We start from the raw sequence: 19854 nt of genomic DNA on the forward strand, positions 1-19854 counted from the left end.
AGCAGTGGGTGCCTGAAAGCACAGTCACATATCACAGTTAACCACTCAAGTATCACAAGTACTGTCTGCCTGCTGGTCTGGATCTGGAAAGCAGGTGATAACAGAACACTCCCTCCCTCCCCACCAGGTGCTGCGGCGGACGCGGGCGGAGCTGGCTTTGGCAGGATTCTCACCCTGCTGGCTTCTCCAGGTTCCCCAGGGTTCCTTCTGCAGGCCCTGGGACAAGTTGTGTCCGGGGGTGTCTTCCTGGTAAACGGATGCTGTGGAGGAGGAGACAGGAACTCCTTTACGTTACAAGCTCTCCTCTACAGACGCTGATTGAGCATTAACCTGCTTATTCATCCTCAGACCTTTACTCACCTGAGGCCTCAAGGACCCAGCTGAGCCGAAGTCAGACCCGGTTTAACCATGGATGTGGCTGGCTCACAAGTCAGACCCAGTCAAACCTGAACCCAGTCCTGTTTCCAGGTTGACCTAGTCTGACACCAGCTGATTTCCAGGACCCAGACCAGAAGAAGAGATGTTCAGATAGTCTGATAGCTCAGGATGCCAATGCTGTGGGGCCAGTGAGTACCTGTGCCGGGCAGTGTGCTGCTCGCGGAACCATCGCGGGCTCCTCTGGGCCCCACTTCTGATGCCATAACTGTTAAGAATTGGGGCCTAGAAAAACATTTTAAGTTGATTTGAATAAAAGTGACTTGAAGCAGGCGGCACGCACTCTAGCAGCTAAAAGGAGTTCCAAGGAGCAGGAACAGGAAGTGACCTTGGGCTAAAGGTGCGTGGGTTATCGTGAGGTCATCAGCAGACCTGGAGACGTGGTGGGTAAGGAGAATATTGCAATGAAACATGTCACAGGAGGGCTTTGGTTTCCCAGTGCTTATAAAAGTTACGTTTACATTACACTGTAGTCTGTTAAGTGTTCAATAGCATTTTGCATAAAACAACTTACATGCCTTAATTTTTAAAAGTTGCTATTGGATAGACTTGCTTGACTCAAGGTTGCCACAAACTTTCAGTTTGTTAAAGAAAAAAAACAAATTTGCTGAGCACAATGAAATGAGGTGTGTACTTACTTGCCTTTAGGAGATGTCGGGGGTTGTCAGGTGCTTCCTGATTGACTGGCTTGAAGATTCGTTTCTGGGAGAGCTGGCCAGGGCTGTACATAAACCTCTCTCCATCTGGGGCCCAAGTCGAGACTGAGGCACAGAGCCCCTGGGTGTAGCTGCCGGCACCGCACATACCCTGAGTCCGAGAGGGGATGAGCTGGCACCAGCCGACAAACAGGACCCCAACCTCCAACGAGATTGGAACAGCTGGGCGTGGGGGGAAGGGACAAGCATGGTGCTCATCTGAGCCGAGTGTCCCAGGCCTCACAGCTGCAGGCAGCGCTGCACGTCCAGGCTGCAAGTGGAGAAAGCAAGGGCTGCACTCGGGGTTGCAGGGTGGAGGGGGTATTGGCAGCCTTCTGAAGGAGGGCCCACCCCAAACTCCATTGCTTCTCACATGGGGATAAAAAAGTGTATCCTTTACTGCTGTAAGGCTTCAGACCAGGGGCGGCAGTGCGGAAGGGCCTGCGTGTTCTCTGGATGAAACCTTAGCTCAGCTGGTGGCGGGGTGCCCACAACACACACGGTCCACCCCCCTGGGGACAGAGGCCCCGAGCAGAGGTGTGGCTCCCAGTTAGACAACAGTTGACATCGGTTGGCCTTACCAGGAGGCAGCCATGTACACGGACGCCCTGTTACAGTGGAATTTCAGGTCAACCGTGACTAGTATTTGAATGTAAGGTTGTTCCACACTTCATTGGGTGTCCTGTTTTTTTTTCTTTTTTCCTGAGCCTTTTTGCCTAAAGCAGTGACCTCAAAAGCTGTCTTTACTGGCTCTCCTCTCCTTTTCTGTATGTTTATTTTCAGTCTGGCACGCCCTGCCTTACGGGTGCAGGTGGCACTGACGGTGAAGAGCCCGCCTGACAGTGCAGGAGACATTAAGAAATGGGTTCGATCCCTGGGCTGGGAAGATGCCCTGGAGAAGGGAATGGCAGTCCATCCCAGTATTCTTGCCTAGAGAATTCCATGCACAGGGGAGCCTGGCAGGATATGGTCACACAGAGTCGGACAAGACTAAAGCGACTTAGTTCAGTGCTGCCTTAGCGACTGGGCTGATGACCCTGATACAAAAGGGTAAACAGGTCCCTAGCGGTGTGCAGGTCAGAGCTGGCGATACCTGGGGGAGATGGGTTGGGGGAGGTGGGGGGACCCAGTGTAGTGAGTGCAGGAGAGCACGCATGGCCCGCTGACGGCTCGAGCAGGTGGGCCTGGGGGAGCAGAACGGATTATAACTGATTGGGTTTGGCTCTTGGCCTTGTGTGTAAAAGCGTGGGGACACCCACTGAGCAGGCGCACCAGGGCTGATGCTGCCGCCTGGGGGCTGTATTCAGGCACCAGAGAAGCCGCTTTAATAGCAGACATCCTTCCCCTCCGCTCTCACCCCCCGTGCCCGCCGGGCCTGCAGGAGGGCAGCCCTGGGAACCCCGGGCTCTGGGCTCGCCCACCTGCAGCTCACCTCTGCGCTGCCATCGCAGCTGCTGTGGCTGTGACCACCTGTCGCCTGTGGGCGTGACACCCAGAGCATCTCAAAGCACTGACTTGCAACTGAGGAAATAAAATGCAAATGCTGAGTGTGGAACAGTCATTTTGATTCTGTGCTGTTGGGGGTTAAGATAAAGTTATGGAAAGAGTGTTAATCTGGGTAAGGCAAGACCCCACAGCCATGGGGTCCCCCTGCTCTGGTAGGAGCGCTGGCCTCAGGCCCCACCTGGACCGGCTGGGTCACTGGCTGTATTTTCATGGGCTCCAGGGTGACTGAATGCACAGTGGTGTTTGAGCAGCACTGTCCTAAATCACCTACACAAGATACTTGAAAGCCAAAACACACTAAGAGTCCAGAAAAATCTCCAAATGAAGGACCATCAAAGACATGTCAGGTGGCAGCCTCACATGAGCATGTACACACCCACACACTTATACACACACAGCCCCGCATGTACACAGGCATGCACTCTCCACTGTCTTTTTTTCTGTTCTGTCTGAGCCACAGGAAATGCCCTCCGGGCCTGGCACTGCCCGCTGTGAGGCCGTCCTCCCCTGGGCGTCTGCCTGGGGACCAGTCCCCATATCACCCTTTGCCCACCCGCTCTCGCTGGGACACTCCGGGATGAGCCCAGTGCAGGAGCGGCTGATGGCCTCTGCCATGGAGCATCTGAAGACACCAGTCCCCCCAGGAGACGTCTGCAGCCAATCAACCACCACTGCTGACTCCTGAACACGAAACACAGCTGATGAGGGTGAAAGAATCACGTGGTTAGGCTAAAACTGTGTCCGATTTTGTCAAATTTAAACCAGCAAAATGTGCCCTCAAAAAGATTCAGCAGAAATCAAACTATAATAGTGCTGTAAAACGTTCCAGGGACTACAATCTGATCGCTTAGGGTTTTTCTAGGAAAAAAATTAAAAAGAAAATAACTGTCGTAAGATTGGACTAAAACTAGTCGGTTAGTCCTCTACGTAAACATTGTAGAATATTGACTTAGTAGTGTTCACAGAAGAGGCCTTCAACAAAAATGGGTCACAGTAGGAACTCTTGTGTTTATAAATAGTCAAAATGTCCTCAAGGTCAAATCTCCACCGGGTCAAAACCCTCACTTTCAAGCGGTCACAAAACCCCCAGTTTGGAGTTGCTGGTGGAAGGCGAGAGCTGGACCTCCCTCTCCACAGTCACCTACCCCACGTCCAGCTCCGACCTTAGCAGGTCATCGCCCCGCGGGGCTCGACACGTTCACAAAGGCGAAGGCGGGGAGCCTCAAAGGCCTGCTCCCCCACGTCTGCTCCCAGGCTCACCTGCTCTGGGCTGGAGGACCCCCACCATTCTGGAGGCAGGGGCTCGGCTCTGGGCTCCTGGGCGCCTCTGCTTTTTCCTCCTGCTGCCCACTGCTTCCATCTCCTGGAACCTCAGAGAGGGCAGTGCTGGCAGCTGGTGCCTGAGACACAGAGCTTTTCCTGTTGGGCTCAGTTTCACATTGGCTGCTCCCTATCTCCAACACACCACCCCTCGCCACCCCCCAGGGTCCTGGCGCCCATCCCCTGGGGACGGGCTGCCAGGAGCAGGCCCACCCAGTGCCACACAGGGGTGGGAGGGACCCTGTGGGCTGCGTCACCAGGCCAGCTCTGTGACTCAGCCCTCGCCAATTCAGGGTTCCAGCAAGTTCCAGAAAGACTGCAGGGGTCTGGCATCACAAGAGCCTCGGGGGCTTCAAGGGGAAGCTCACAGGCACAAAGGCAAACCCCAAGCCTCCAGGAGTCACAGAGGAGGGCTGGGGGCCTTGGGTGGTAGGTTTCGTTAAGGAGGGACACTCAGGCACTCGGGAGAGGCTCAAGGACGACTCCCCATCGGGGACACAGGGGACCTGGGAGCAGGCCTGGCCGGAGGGAGGCAGGCAACACGGGCTGCAGGAGGGGCGACAATCAAGGACACTGGCCAAGCAGGAGGCTCCAATTTGGAAAAAGCGTTTCCGGTTCACTCGAGTCACTCGGAGTCCCACAGCAGCACGGAATTACTCCCGCGAGGAGCCGCCCAACACTAAATGCCACCAGCACAGATCCTGTTCATTTCTTGTTGTGAAATTAATAGTTTGGGTACTTACCAGATTGTGGTCTCTTTTAGCCTCTGGAGGACCTGGAAGAAGCACGGAGGCGTCAATGTCTGAGTCCGCTGGGTTTCACTGCCCCTGGGGGCCAGTGTCCTCCTGTCCTCAGAGCCTCCACCTGCCGCTCCATTCACCCCTAAGGGTGACTAGAGAAAGCCGCGATCAGGAGCTGACGGGCCAACCTCGCCTTCTCTTGAGCACTGTCCAAGGTGTCCCACGCCGGGAGGCCTTGACCATCACTCAGTGGTGTCCTCCCCTGCCCGCTGTGTGGAGGCCCCTGGAATCCAGCTTAGGACCCTACAGTGAGGACATGGCCCAGTGCCACAGGAGGAGCTGGCTGATGCTCTAGCTGACCCTAAATCCAGGTTCTTTACCCCAAAATGGACTGTTACTCTTGCCACTGCTTAAAAAAAAATGCAGCTACTAGTAGTGTTGTTCAGTCGCTCAGTTATGTCTGCTTCTTTGCCATTACATGGACAGCAGCATGTCAGGCTTCCCTGTCCTTCACCATCTCCCAGAGCTTGCTCAAACTCATGTCCATTGAGTCGGTGATGCCACCCAACCACTTCATCCTCTGTCGTCCCCTTCTCCTCCTGCCTTCAATCTTTCCCAGCATCAGGGTCTTTTCCAATGAGTCAGTTCTTTGCATCAGGTGGCCGATGTATTGGAGCTGCGGTTTCAGCATCAGTCCTTCCAATGAATATTCAGAGTCGATTTCCTTTAGGACTGACTGGTTTGATCTAGTGTAGAATTCTAATTAATTTACGGAACTGAAATGGGGGGGAAGGGACAAAGTATATCTTTATAGCCTAATAGCAGAGAACATGCATCTCAGAAACTAGGCTGACATCAAGAGGCCTTACCTCCTTCCGTCTCTGCTCTTACACTGACTCACAGATGCGTTCCCCTAACGCCTGCCCACCACCCCCATCACTTTTTACTCTGTGGCTCTGCCCTTATTACCTGCGTCACACATTACCTGTGTGTTTACTTTTTTGTTCATCTCCGTGAATCTGTCCACACACGTTCCCAGAGCACAAACATCCGGTTATAATGGAGGAGGAGGAACCAGAGGCTCATCTGTAATGACAAGCGCAGGAAGCAGCCTGTGGATCCCTGAGGTCTGAGGTCACAGTGGGCTCATGACATGCCTGGGGAGTCCCCACCAGCTGAGAAGACAGAACCGAAACCACGGGAGTGCCGCAGCCACTTGAGTGAGCATCTCTCACAGCCTTCACGAAGCTTGTCCACGCGGCGTCTCACTTGCCAGACGCGGGGCGGGCAGGCTTCACCATCCCCTCGCACGCACAGACCTGGGCTCAGAGGCCTTTCCTGGGAGTGAAGACCCCCCCCCAGGTGGTGGGAGGGTGGGGACCGGGGTGCATACTCGCCTTCGGGGGGGAGGCCCCGCTACCAGCCCAGGATGTGCACAAGTTTCAAAGAAGTTACCAAACTAGTTAAAAGACAAATATTTTAATCCAGTTTTCCCATTTTATACTAAAATCATTAATACAGGTCACAAATTGCATTTATTCTAGAAAGCAGTCAGAAGTGTGTCCGTTTCTGTATAGATCTTAGTAATAAATTTTATTTGGACAAGAGAACTTGTGCACAACAGTCCAAGAGCATGATTACAGACTGCGGCCCTCCCCGGGGGCACGGGGTATACAGTATGTGAGACAAGTTGCACCTCAGAGCCGATCATGATCAAGTTAAAAACACCTGACATACAGAATACGTGCTAATAAATTTCCTCCGGGTCATGACCAGCATGAAGAAACCAGGACACAGACGCTCGGCAGACTCTGTGAGTGTGCACAGCAATATGCTGCATTTAAGAGTCACAATCAGCTCCACGTAGTGTTAGCATTGAGCCCTCAGGAGAAATCCAAAAAATATCTCCTCCCCGTTTATGCACGGCTAAACTAGTCACACTTTGGGCTGGACGGGGCGGCGGCCACAGCCCCTGCAGGGCCCTGCCCGGGTGGACACGGCGAGGCCTGGTGCTGGCAGTCTCCACCTTCTGGCTGCGCTTCCGTCTCTCGGAGGTGAGATCAACCAGCGGGAAGCAAAGAGGCCTCGGCGTCGCATCCCTTCCAAGGAGAACGCTGGGCAATTCAAGTTTCGTTCAGTCAGGAAGACGGAAGGATTTAAGGCTTCGGTGACGATTATAATCCTCTGAGAAAAGTGTTTTCCCTTCAAGTCAAGACGAAACAACGGCGTTGACTGTACTTTCTCTTGACTCTGAGAATCCCTGGAATCGGTGTAGGCAACTTGCACCTGCAGCCGAGTGTCGTGGGAGGACGGGCCCCAAGGCTGTCCCGGCCACGCGTGGGCGCCAGTGGGACCTCGGCTCCCTGGGAGCGGGAGGCCCCCGGGACCACGCCAACTAGTAGGTGGAGGAGGCCGTGCTCAGGGCGTCTTCGGAGATCCTGGTGCTGGCCGGGTGGGTGCTGGCGAAGTACTTGACGTCGCTGTCGCGGTCCATCTGCAGGGCCATGATGGTCTGCTCCACGGCTTCCTGGTGACAGCTGGCGGAGGTCAGGAAGTGCTCTGCAAACAGGAAGTGCAGACAATCAGAGTTAGCTTTGTTGGATGACCAACAGTGACCCAGACTGACTCAAGTTCTACGGAAGAAACCCGAATGTAAGAGAATCAAAAATTTACCTTGTTTTTGTAACAGACTAAATCTTTTGAGATCTAATGGCAGCAATGCTAATAAATATATTAAAACTGGTGCTTGTTACAGCCATTACTTGACTTAGGTAGAGGAAAAACTTTTCCAAATACAAACTACCTACACAAAGAGAACCAGAGTCTTCTCCAAGCAGTCAGCGATGAATTCCCAAGGAGAAACAGGGAGCAACGTACAGGCCCCTGTGTCCTATTTCAAAGTTTGTCTACGCAAAACTCTACCTGTCCCCGATCATGAATCCAAACGTTCAAGGGACAGTTATCAGGCCTTTAGGTGGGGGCAATCTAACAGCTTGAGTCTCGAAGGAGGAGCTTACAATCTGCAGCAAAGCAGACACTAAGGGCACGTCCTCCGCCTGACACACACGCGCCTCCAGCCCCGACGGTGAGATGGAAGTCAGGTGGGTGCCGAAGGCATGGTCCTCGCTGGCTACCCAACTGGCCACACTACTGAGTTCAAAGTATGAAGACAAAGTCACGTGGAACAAGCGGGTGAAAGTTCAGCGTCCCTCTCCTCGCCCCGACTCGGTGTCAGACTCTCCTACAGCCCCAGCCCTCCCGCTCAGGCTGCCGGCCCACCTTTCTCCAGCAGAGTCTGTCTCAGTGTCTTCGCGAGCAGCACGCGCACATTGGGAACCCTGTCATTCGCCAAGGTGAGCAGGTGTGGCATCAGCTGCACGGCGAACTGGTCCATGGGCAAGCAGTCGTCCTCGATGACGGTCTGGGGACAGAGACCTGTGTCAGCTGCTGGCTCCATCGACCAGGCCGGAATGTCAGCCGGAGAAGCCCTTCAGAAACCGCTGAAGTGCCTCATAGTCCTGCGACTACCTTTAAACTAATACCCCGGGCACTCAGGAACTCGGCGTGACACAGTAAGTCCCCGGGAGATGCACAGCAGAGGCCTGGCGACATGTTTACCTTCACAGACCCGGGAACTCCACGCACCAATGGCCGCTACTGGGAGCTCGGGGGACAGGGAGCCCAGATAGCAAAGCTCTGCCCTCAGGGACAGGGCGGGAGTAAAGGGGGCCCTCACCTGGCAGACGAAGACGAAGGCCTGCCGCCCGGACCACCGCGGACAGCGGCCGAAGCTCTCCACCAGCTCCTGGATGAGGTCCGCCCCGAAGGTGGGCGGTGCTGCCCGGTGCAGCTTGCGCACCATCTCGCTGACCTGGGGGGACACGCAGGTGAGCCACACCGCTGTCCGACCTCACCGAGGCCGCTGCTCCAGGGCTGTAATAACGCGACCACCTACCAGCTTGTAGGAGATCCAGCGCACGGAGGACACCTTGTCCGCACAGAGGTTCAGGGCAATGGGGCGCAGGTAGTCGTACACATCCCGGGGGCTGTACAGCTCTAGGAGCAAGATGAGTTGTCTGCAGAGTGATGAGAGAGACAAAAACGTAGTCACAACCCCTCAGCCAGCACGAAAGACGGCTGCTCGCCTGCAGCACACGCCGTCCTGCTGGAGTCTGAGAGTGGAACGCACGGTGGGTCATGTGTGCAGTCAGGTAAACAACAAAGTGGCACGCAGACCCCGGGAGAGGTGCCCTGCAGACCCTGTCCAGCCTGGGAGAGTGGAGGAGGCCATGCCCTCGTGAGCAGAAGCCTCAAGCCCCCAACTCCATGGAAAGGCAGCAAAGCCTGTCAGCACCCCACCTGGAAGCTGGCCTGGAAGGCCAGACGGAGCCTCCTGAGCCGAGACCCCTTGTTGATGCCAAGCAAGAGTCTCGTCCTGCTGGAGCGCGGTGGGGAGCACTGCCCAGATGGAGCACAGATCCAGGCAGTGACACGGCCCCAGGGAGGGTGAGGCCTCCCCAGGACTGAGGCCCAACCAAGGGGAGAGAGGGCCTCCCTTTGCCCCGCACTGGGCAGCCTCCACCACGTAGGTGGCAACCCCAGCCCAGGGCTGGGAGAGCTCCAGGTAGAGCCCTCAGCAAAACGCAACGGCAGCCCATGCTGTGTAAAGTGCCCCGGGCACAAAGTTGACATGGAGACACCACCTGATGTGGCGCTGCTGCCTGGACGGACGCCCCGCGTCACACCAGCTGCAGAGAAGGAGGCCGGTGGGACAGAGCCCGGGTCAGTGACCCTGGAATGCGCTGAAATAAATACCCCAACCCCACACCCAGGCAAAGGTGTCTTCTGAAAATGCAGGTGATGCCCAGAATCCAGAATATTTAATAAAGACCTCTGACAATGCCCAGTTGAAAAACAAGCAATGGACTTGAAGAGACATCTCTCCGGAGAACAGGTACAAGTGGCCAACAGCATGTGAGAAGGTGAGCATCACTAATCACTGCGGAAACACACACCAAGGCCTACGGTGCAACTCTACACCTGCTGCGAAACTGGCTACAAGTAGAAAAAGAGGGAAGCGTGGAGAAATGCCCCCCTAACCCGGGCACACCCGTCACTGGTGGGGGTGCAAGAGCCGGCACCCGCTGTGGAAACAGCCACGCGGCTCCTCGATCAAATGAACACACAATCACTGGATGGCCCAGCATGTCCACCTCAAAAAACTGAAACCACCTCCTACCCACAGGTGTTCACAGCAGCAGCGCCCGCACCAGCTGAAACGCAGAACCCACTCAGGTGCAACGGGCTGACCGGTGGTGTGTTCACCAGAGCAGTGCACACGCGTCACAAGGAAGGTCATTCCGACAGCTGCCCCGCGATGAGCACGACAGCACGGCTGTGTGAAGGGGCCGCACACGCGCCTGCGGCTCACGCGGTGCCCCCTGGAGGAGATGCTCTCGAATGTACGGACACGGCGGACTGACTGGGCTGCGGGCGGGCGGGCGGGCGGGCGGGCGGAGGGTGGCCGGGCGTCCTTCTCGGATGAAGAGACGCTCTAAACGGGACGGGGGGACACTGCGCCAGCGGCAAAGGTGCTTGAGTGTATTTTACCACAATTAAAAAACGAAGGTGACAGAGTCTTAAAAAAAAAATCTGTGAGAACCCACTGCCAGTCAGACCCCACATCACAAGCCGCATGAAAAGAGCTGGACACCAGACAGAAATGAAGATCCACGCGGTGACGAGGAAGTAAACCCACGGCAGGCAGAGGGGGAGCAACACCCCCACCCCCCAAACACCCCAAGGGTCGTTCAGTCGTGAGGACTCACTCGGCCAGCTCGGCTCGGAAGCGCCAGTTTCTACTGTTGTCAGTCACCAAGAACTCCTGAAGCTGATACAGATACTCTCTTCTTTTGTCGATGTGAAGAAGCTGAAGAAACAAAATAAGCGCGTTCACGAGGACGAGGCAGAGATAGTTTCCCTCACCTGCTGCTGAGCAACTGTAAACCATGTGCCAGTCCTGGAGGAGGACAGACGCCGTCTCCAGCGCTGGCTGAGGCCCACCTCCCCTGATACGCCACCCACCATCAGGAGGCAGTCTCTGCTGCCTGGCCCAGCGTATGGCCTCCTTTGGCCTCCGCTGCGCGGTGCCCCCACCCCGCCCCCACCCCAGGGCCACCCCGAGGAGGCACCGTGCTCCTGCTCACACATCTGTGCCCAGTGCATGGCACTGTAATGGCACACAGTAGGTGCTCATAAATACTTGAGTGAAAAAAATTAATTTATCCCAATAACTGTTCTGTAAATACTTGAAAGTAGCTTCATAGTCAATGAGGGGCAACCTCTAAAAGTTGATGTGTCTATTAGTCGTTCAGTTGTGCTCGACTCTTTGAGACCCCATGGACTGTAGCCCACCAGGCTCCTCTGTCCATGGGATTCTCCAGGCAAGAATGTTGGAGTGGGTTGTCATGCCCTCCTCCAGGGGATCTTCCTGACCCAGGGATCAAACCTGGGTCTCCTCCATTGCAGGCAGATTCTTTACCATCTGAGCCACAAAGAAACAGTCTAAGCTTAAACTCAGTATTCTGACTCTCTAGCTTCAGGGAGTACATTCTAACGACAGTGTGCTAAAGGAAGTCCTGACCACTATGTGGCTGGTTTCATGTTGACTTATTATTGGAGCAATTCTGAAACTTTTTCATTTGCTCAACTAAATTAGCAAATGACTAAATATGGTAATGATGCTAAAAAACAGAGTTTTTACCACAAGAAAAAGTGTGAAGAAAGGAGAGGAAATGGTACTGGACTGGAAGTGAAGACACCATATAAACTAAATGCCTTTTCAAACCCCCTCCCCAAGCTCTTGTCCCCTAAGAACGAGGGCCTGGAGCTCAGCTCCAGATGCCCAGGCTCCCCAGAAAGGACCAGGGCTGCTGGGTAGACAGGAGAAGCCGGGCCTGAAAGTGAGACGTGCCTGGACATGAAGGGCAGAAAGGACAGAGAAGGTGGCTTCAAGGGCTTTCAGTTGCCAAATTCATGCTTCAAACAAACAACAGAAATGGATTATGTTACACAGAATAAAAAGGTAATTCTGGAGCCCACACTGATACTATTTAAAAAAAAAAAAAAAAAAAACTTCCAAAAGGCAGAGGAAGAGAAGAAAAAGGTTATCTTTACAGGAAATACTAGTAAATACAGAAAGAGTTATAAAAATAGAACACTGGTATTTTACAATCCACACAGTCATAAGTGATTCGGGGGGAGCTGGGTACAGACGCACGAGTGCAGAAGCAGCGGGGAGAGACGCTCAGAGCCTGAACGCACTGCCCACTGAGGAGGCGCCGACCCATGACCAGGAGCCTGGACTCAGCACCACCGGGGCCCCAGGAGCCCACACCGTGTTACCCCTGAGAGGAGACCCGGGACCCATGCAGAGAGGCCGTGCCCCTGCCCGCACCACCTGTGAAACTAAATCTGACTAGTTGACAGCGCTCAGACATTTCAAACTGGGGACATTCGGCAAGATCACCGGCCCAGTCTCTTCAAACAGGCCCAGGCCACTGAAGGTGGGCGTAAGGGAGGCTGATCTGAAGAGACACTTCAATTCAACATGCGATTCCCCACTGGGGTCTGAGTCGAGGGAACAATCCAGGACAGTCTGAGAAACTGTGATTATAATTCTCCTGCACCTCAGACTTAGGACTACGGTAGCTGCCCAGGGCTAAACCATTTATGGTCAGCGCTCTCCTACTGGAGACCACGGTCCACATCAGAGGGTGAGGACAAGGGGGCCTCTCGGAGTTCCCACACACCACAGAAGGCTGAACGTCTACGGGATTTTCTGTGTTCAGTTCGGTAATGTTTGAGAAAAAAATGTACTAATGTTTGTAACCATGATCTAACATCATTTCCAAAGGAAACTCAGTGTGATTTTTAAATTAAACACTAAAGTGACACCAGCAAAACTGATCAGAGTGGGACTATTTTCTCAGTCACCTTTTGCCATCAAGCTCATGGCGACATTTCTCACGGAACACACGGGAACCTATCTTGATGGCAGCGTGGAGTCAAAACTCTAAATCTACAGTGGAAGTCCAGTGTTTTACTGTAAAAGGACTTAAAAGTTACCTTCAGAAAGTCGTGCAAGTGCTTCAGGACACCTATCCTGACTTCATCGAGGTCTTTTAAAAATCCATTAAAAATTGGGACCAGGTCTGCAGCTGTGAGCTGGTCTCCCAGGATGACGGCGAGCTCGTGGATGGAGAAGGCTAACGTTCTTCGAACCTTCCACTGCACGAGTGAAGACAACGGCATTAGTGAGCTGAACACAAAGTCCTGGTGCTTTAGCGTCCGGACAATACACGAAGGCTAATTTATATCTGAACAGTGTTATTAACCTCAAGTGAAATCAAAATAAGATAGTAATAATAGATACCCAGTTTAAAATGCTCACTTTCTATCAAAAACTGGCAGAATAACATCAAGTCCCTCAGAGTATGTATCATTCCCATTTTCACTGAGGAAGGAATACAACGCTTGGCGAGCTCAGTGGAGGGGACCCGACTTCTCAGTGGTGTCCCCCTCCTGACTCCACACGGTCTACCCTGGATTAAAAACAGCCCTAAAACATATTCTTAAGGAACTGGCCATTAAAGAAATACAAGATTGGGGAAATCTCTTGAAGGCAGCCCTGGAAAAGAACCACTGAACAGGAATGCCCTATAGGCAACTTTATGTCAAAAACTTATTTCTCTTCATGTGATCTTAACTTAAAAATTTACTTTGTTATTTTGCTTAAAACTTTACTTGCTGAGAAGCTGGTTAGGACAAGGGGTTTATCCCCATTCCCAAACACCAGGACCTCTTCCTGAGATAGAACGCTGTGCCCACAGCAATGTGCCCCCAAGGAGGAGGACGGGGTGCTCGGAGGAGCCCCCGCCCCGCTCAGAGCCATCCCGTCACTGTCACCACAGCCACTAGAGGCCGGGGAACAAAGGCGGAGAACCGCTCAGACAGGGCCACCAGCCTCTGCTACTGTTTCTGCGGGAAGGGCCTCACTTTCTTAAGAATTAATCTGCACATACATTTCAGACTACAGCGCCAGCACCTCTGTGAGTTGGGGACGTTGGCAGTTCAAATGGGAATCGGATTTTAGGGGTTTAGTCCAAAAGAAGGCGCGATGTGCGAGTGGAGGGAGAGCCTGGACCCGCAGGGAGACCCTCTGCACGCAGCCCCGCGCCCCGGCCCCCAGGTTTGGCCGGCGGCCCCACACCTGCATGTCCGAGGCCAGCGTCTCGTAGGTCTCGCGCAGGCAGTGCCAGTTCTGGCGGCCAAGCGTCAGCGCCACGCCCGGCAGGCTGTAGGCACAGTGCTTGGCAATCTCGGTGTCCACGGTCTGTGCCCGCGAGGGGTCGGTCATGGACAGGTACTGGTCGAGCAGGGCCTGGGGCACCACGTCCTACACGAGACAGGGTGAGACTTTGTAGATTAGGTACGCTCATGTTAAATATCTGGATTTAATGCAGCATCTCATACAGCAGGAAAAACCTGTCTCCACGTCTCTAATAACTGAAAGATGAGAAAACACGCAAAGGGAAATACATGTATCAATGAATAAAAGTACCTCTAGGACAAAGACGACAAACAAGACCTTAAAACAGGAAACAGCTTAGACGACGATGAGAACTGTTGACTAAATTTACAAGACGCCAGAAACAAGAGCAGGTGGTTCAGTGCTGGCAGAGATTACAGAGTCTGGAGTGACCCAGAGACCCAGAGGAAACGGGCCTGCTCCTGCGCCGTCACCAGCCAGCATCTTAAAGCCACCACCACCACCTCCAGAGGGGAGTTTTAGCAAGTATGGAATTGCTTGAAGTGTGGAAGCAATTGGAAACTTGAAGTGTGCACACCTCTAACAACCTGTATGGATGATCTTGGGTGATACAACTTGGCAAGGAGCTGTAAGATAAAGGCACAACTGCTGCCTTGGGTGAAAAACCAAGTGGGTGCTGGAGATAACTGTGAGGGAAGCTCAGTTCTGAACTTGGTAAACCTATTCTCTACTTTTAAAAATAAAGTGGAAATTCATGGAACCAATGAGACAGTCTGTATGTACTGGCTTGGAAAGCGTGCTTTAAAACACTGTGAATGTGGACTCCATTTTTAATCAACAGAACAAACAAAAATCAAGGATTTGCCCCCTCTGGCCCAGGCACCATCATGATGCATGGGCTTCACCTGTAATGTCATTGCACACCTGCACACCCGCCACAGCCCTGCCCACATTGGGGGGGCAGGGGGGTTGTTGTGCTGGGGTTGGGGCGGAGGTGGATCTGTGTTCCTGTGCAAAAGAGCTCAAAGACACGATGTTTTTAAAACGAAAAGAAAAAAAGGCACCACCACACCCCAGCGGTCCCACACTTGAAGCCTCTGCCGCAGGTCACCCTGTGGCCGACGGCACCTCATGGCGGCTCTGGCCCTGTGTCCACGTTCTCCTCTCTGAAACCCAGCTCCACCTTATAAGCCACACAACCCAGGCATGAAGACCAGGCGTGAAAGCCTGTCTGTCTCTGAAAGACAAAGGTGCGCACACATGTGCTCATGTGCCCGCAGACACGCTCTAAGGAAACAGGAGGAGGGTGGCTGTGGTCACCCTGGGGGAAAGGGGTCATGGTGTGAGACCTCTGTCTCTGCTTGTCCTCCACTCCACTGCTTGAATCTTCTCATCAAAAATATGACACACAAGCACTCCTTTCCAAAACATTATCAGAAGGGCAAAATTCGGGGAGAAGTGGGTTGAAAAGCAGAGTGAAAGTAACATGTTTGGGGTCACTGACCTGGACTTTAGCTCTCCTTTCTTCATCGGGGCTGAAGCCACTGCTGGTGCCCGAGTCCGAGTCATTGTGAATGTAGTGGAGGGCAGAGTCCATGGTCTGCTGGGAGAAAAGTCACTTAGACAGCCACCCCTGTCAGGCAGCTCCCTGCTCTTACACCATCTAAACTGCTCACCTTTCATGACCTCCAAAAGACAGGAATGCATATAAAGTCTTCATGCTTTTCAACGTTTATAAACAGATGTAAGACCTCCTAAGAGTTCTCCTGCCTCAAGTCAAAACTTGCAGAATACGCTACTTAAGGTTTAAAAATAAATTCCAGAAGAAATGTAATTGAAAAGCAAATTCAGAAGTAATTTTGAAAAGGCCCAAGTATCTAAAATTAGCAATCAATAAAAACAGTACTTAGACGTACTACAGTCGACTCTTCTACGGTATGTCATGTGCAGTTTTTCTTCTACTGTTTCTATTCCTGGCTATTTCTAATTTCACAAATATACCTTTTTTTCTTGTCACAGATGACACGGTAGCATGGGGAAAGCCAGTGCAGGACACAGGCTGGGGGCCAGCACAGCCCACACCCACTCCTGGCCTCAAGTCCCGATCTTCGCTCAACACCATGCTCGCTGCAGGGAGAGGCCGGTCAGAGACCCAGCGCCTCTCCAGAAAGACACGGGAGGAGTTCGTCACCCCAACAGAGAGCTCTGCCCCCTGCGGTGCCCTCACCTGGGCTGCGGTGGGCAGGTGGGGAGTACGGACCAACTGCTAACTCCAAGTACCAGCAGTGACCCTTGGGTGTCACAGAGATGGCACACGGTGACTTTATGAAGAAGGGGGGCACTAAGTGGCCGGGATGAGCCCCATGGCCACCCGCGAACATGTGCCCGCCCCGCAGCACCCTCACCTCCTCACTGATCAAAGGCCCTGCGGCGTCATGGTCGAGCCGGCAGCTGGGGAGCTCGTCCTGGGGGGCCCTCCGGGGGGCCTCGCCAGCCTCATCACCGGCGTCCAGGCTGGAGGCGCGCAGGGCAGCAGCCAAGACGTCCACCTGTGCTGTGGGCGGAAGGACAGCTGTGAGCAGGGCCGCTGTGCGGGACTCCCCCTGCGCGGACGCTGTTATGAGCTCAACGAGGCGCAGTGTTCTGGGGACACTACCCTCGAGAAGCTGGAGAGACCACTACTGTGGTCAATCATTAGTTTTCCCAGGGAAGAAGTAGAAAACTAATACGCTTTCATGAGATTAAAGTGTTTACCCACTACTGTGCATTATTCTGCGTTAGTATGAGAAGAGGTGCTATCTAGTCAATTTCAAGGTCAGTGAACTATGTTTTGGGGACCATGAGCGGGACTGGCTTACTTACTAAGCCACCTTAGCAGGAGAGCAGTCACACAGACCCTGCCAACATAAAACACGGGAATTACAAAGACGTCTGTGGCAGTCACATTTAAACATCTCACATCTTACTCTGGTTTATTTATATTTTCCTCTAATATTTTTAAGTGAAATCGGTGACTTGCCCCAAACACAGGGATCCCAAACAAGCACTGTCTTGCTCTCGGGAAAGCAAAACAACAGATCACCAAGCAGCAGTGCTCAAGTCTGATACATAGCATTGTCTACAACTTTTGAGTTACATCTTCTGTATAAAAGTTGTTGAAAGCGAAGATAAGCATTCTTCCTCCTCTGCCCCTAACAAATGAGGAATTTAGCAAAAAAAAAAAAAAAAAAAAATTTTTGTTTAGCATTAATTCAAGTAATAATCCACTTGGATGCTCAAAACATAGGAATTTATAAAGTTTAACTGCAAATTTACTTAGTACAAAGATGAGAAAGCGGGCTCCTGCTCTACTTAAAGATGATTAAAAAGCAATCAGCATTTTTTAAGATAGCCTATTACCATGCTACAGCATTTATAAAATTTACTATAAAGTTTCCTGTGAGTTACTGGCAGCAGAGACACAGGAAATGTACAGGATGACGAGCTGACTGAACACATTACACTGAGGTGTCCAATTGTGAAAGCTTACTCGTGGACTGTATCCCCACTCTTCCAGGAATCTCAGCGGCTATCTTTACTAATCCTTTAGTCACTTCTGCTCCCCTTTTAGAATCCTCTGAGTTCCCACAAGGAAACCACTGCAGTAATAAAGGAGGCCAACTGTCCGGTCCATGCTCTGGACTGGGCAAGTGCTCTGTCCCCGGTAGACACGGCAGGGGGGGTCTGTGTCCCTGACCCCCGATGACCCTGTCCCAGGAAGCCTTTCACAGAGCATACCTCACACAGGCAGCCTGCTCCGCAGGGCGCTCTGTACACGCCTGCTAGTCAGCCAATTCTCTAACACCTAATAAACATTAATGGGAATATTGAATATGCTACTTTAAATGCTTTTTAAACAAATAAGCTAAAAGTAATCTGTGTAGTTTGCTTTTTGAAAAGAGCTATACGGACATATGAGTTTCATATGTGTGTTTCCCATCGTCAAACAGTGACTAACACTGTTTGACTTAAAATTTACAGCCTGTAATTGAGATTTTGGTACCAATACTATATTACGATTTATTTATTTCTCTAATTCAGCTCTTAAACCTGCTACAATTTAAATGCGTCATGCCATTCTTTCTGTCCGCAATGCTGATGTTTGATAACAGTTGTTCATCGACTAAATCATCCAGCATCCCTTACCCAGCACCTTGCATGTGCCACGTGAGTCTTCCAGACAGTGACCATATAGTGACAACAGACGCCAAAGCCCAACGAAGACAACTGCTGACCTCACCTCCACTGGTGAAATTTCCCAAGTTTAAATGTAACTAGATTTTGTGTGTTTAGAAGGACACTGAAGGTATGGCTCTGTCTGCTGCAGGGATCTGCTAACACTGGGCAAACTGACAGTTTACAAAGAACAGAGAAGCCCACAGAAGATCTGGAGACTTGCAGCTTGGGGATTTTTCAAAACTGCTTTCTGTTTTACGGTGACATTCCAGATTGCCCTGATGGTTAGCGTGGTCAGGAACCCTGATGATGCTCTGATGTCACCGGCGTCAGATGCCCACGCTCAGACCGTAAACCACTCCCAGTACACACCCCCTGAATGGGGCAGCCTGGGCCCTCTCCCCACACCCCTATTCCACCATGTGAGAGCAGCTTGCTATTTTTACAGTCACACACAGCGACCTTCAAGGCTGCCTTTCACAATGGCAGAACCCAGGTGACACATGTGTAACCCACTGGGAACAAGGGCTGAACTGGGGCACGAAAACGCCAGGGTGACCCTCACCCATGAGCACCGCATCCTGCTTCACAGGAAGACGGGCATCTCATCCCCGCTAACAGGTCACGGGCCTTCCTACACAGTCCTCCTTCTGTAAAACAAAGCACTGTCTATTGAGACCCAGGGCAGATGAGTAGAGGCAGGACTCGAGGTTTAACCCGTAGACCAGTGAGTGTGTGTGAACACATCAGAGCGATCTGTGAACCAGGACACTGGAACCTGCTACATTCAGACAATGACAAGGTCCTCTAAAATTTACTCCCTAAAATGCAGACCAATCATACTCAAGATAAGAATGCATGATGACAATGGTTGATGGCAATTTTTAAAGGGTAATCTTTCTGGCAGAAAAAAATCAGAAAGTAACATTTCATCAGAACAAAGAACCAACTCCCTCCCATACCTTTCACGTCGGGGTCGTCAATGTGTGGCTCCAGGTTTTCTATCATCTCCTCCAGCTCCTTCCTGGTGGCCATGGTGATGCTGGCGGAGCCGGGGGCGGGCACTTCGGGCTCCACATCCAGCCCCTGTGGGCCAGGCTCGCTCCCGGAGCCCTGCTGCAGCTCCACGTCCAGGTCTATCTCAGGGAGAGGAGTCCTCCAGAAGTGGAAGGAGTTGTACAGCTCCTGGTCCAAGGGAGCTGAGTCCTGTGCACCGGTGCCCGCCTCTGGCTGGGACGCTAACCCGCAGGGGCAGGGCTCTTGCTCCTCCTCACTGCCAGCCGCGTCTGGGGGAGGCTCCGGGGACAACCGGAGAGGTGAGGAGCTCTCCGCGGGAGCGCTCAGTTCACCCGGCGGCTGCCTCAGGGTTTCAGCACCTTCCGCCAGTGTCTCTTCCAGGTGGACTCTGGAATCGCCCCCAGTGGGCCTGGCCTCTATGTCCTCTGGAGCATCTGCACCCCTGATCTTTTCACTGCTTCATTTGGGAAAAAGAGAGTCAAAGTATCAAGATAATTCCTGAAGAAAACCAATAAAAGATACTACTTAAAGCTTTTAGAGTTAAAATTAAATATTAAAGACTTTTATTTTTAAAAATATTAACTTTAAACATTAA

General features: G+C 52.5%; 1 protein-coding gene across 29 annotated transcripts in view; it reads right to left on the bottom strand.

The window, feature by feature from the left end:
- Positions 1-6159: 6159 nt before the first annotated feature.
- Positions 6160-19854, bottom strand: part of PPP4R1 (protein phosphatase 4 regulatory subunit 1) — a 53352-nt gene continuing 39657 nt past the window's right edge. For 16 of the 29 annotated variants that reach the window (XM_086373177.1, XM_086373171.1, XM_086373173.1 and 13 more), the window contains 10 exons: positions 19205-19716; positions 16433-16581; positions 15532-15630; positions 13968-14153; positions 12824-12985; positions 10525-10625; positions 8652-8772; positions 8433-8567; positions 7976-8117; positions 6160-7255 (listed from right to left, as the gene is read on the bottom strand). In XM_086373177.1, coding sequence (XP_086229303.1) covers positions 7092-7255; positions 7976-8117; positions 8433-8567; positions 8652-8772; positions 10525-10625; positions 12824-12985; positions 13968-14153; positions 15532-15630; positions 16433-16581; positions 19205-19716 — 1771 coding nt within the window. In that variant the 3' untranslated portion in view covers positions 6160-7091. The remainder of the gene's footprint in view (positions 7256-7975; positions 8118-8432; positions 8568-8651; positions 8773-10524; positions 10626-12823; positions 12986-13967; positions 14154-15531; positions 15631-16432; positions 16582-19204; positions 19717-19854) is intronic. The other 13 variants (XM_086373178.1, XM_086373172.1, XM_086373174.1 and 10 more) reach the window with 3 other exon arrangements.

The sequence above is a fragment of the Bos grunniens genome, chromosome 24 (genome assembly GCF_055505025.1).
Source record: "Bos grunniens cultivar Pamir isolate PY7600 chromosome 24, Bosgru_T2T1.0, whole genome shotgun sequence".
Classification (NCBI taxonomy): domain Eukaryota; kingdom Metazoa; phylum Chordata; class Mammalia; order Artiodactyla; family Bovidae; genus Bos; species Bos grunniens.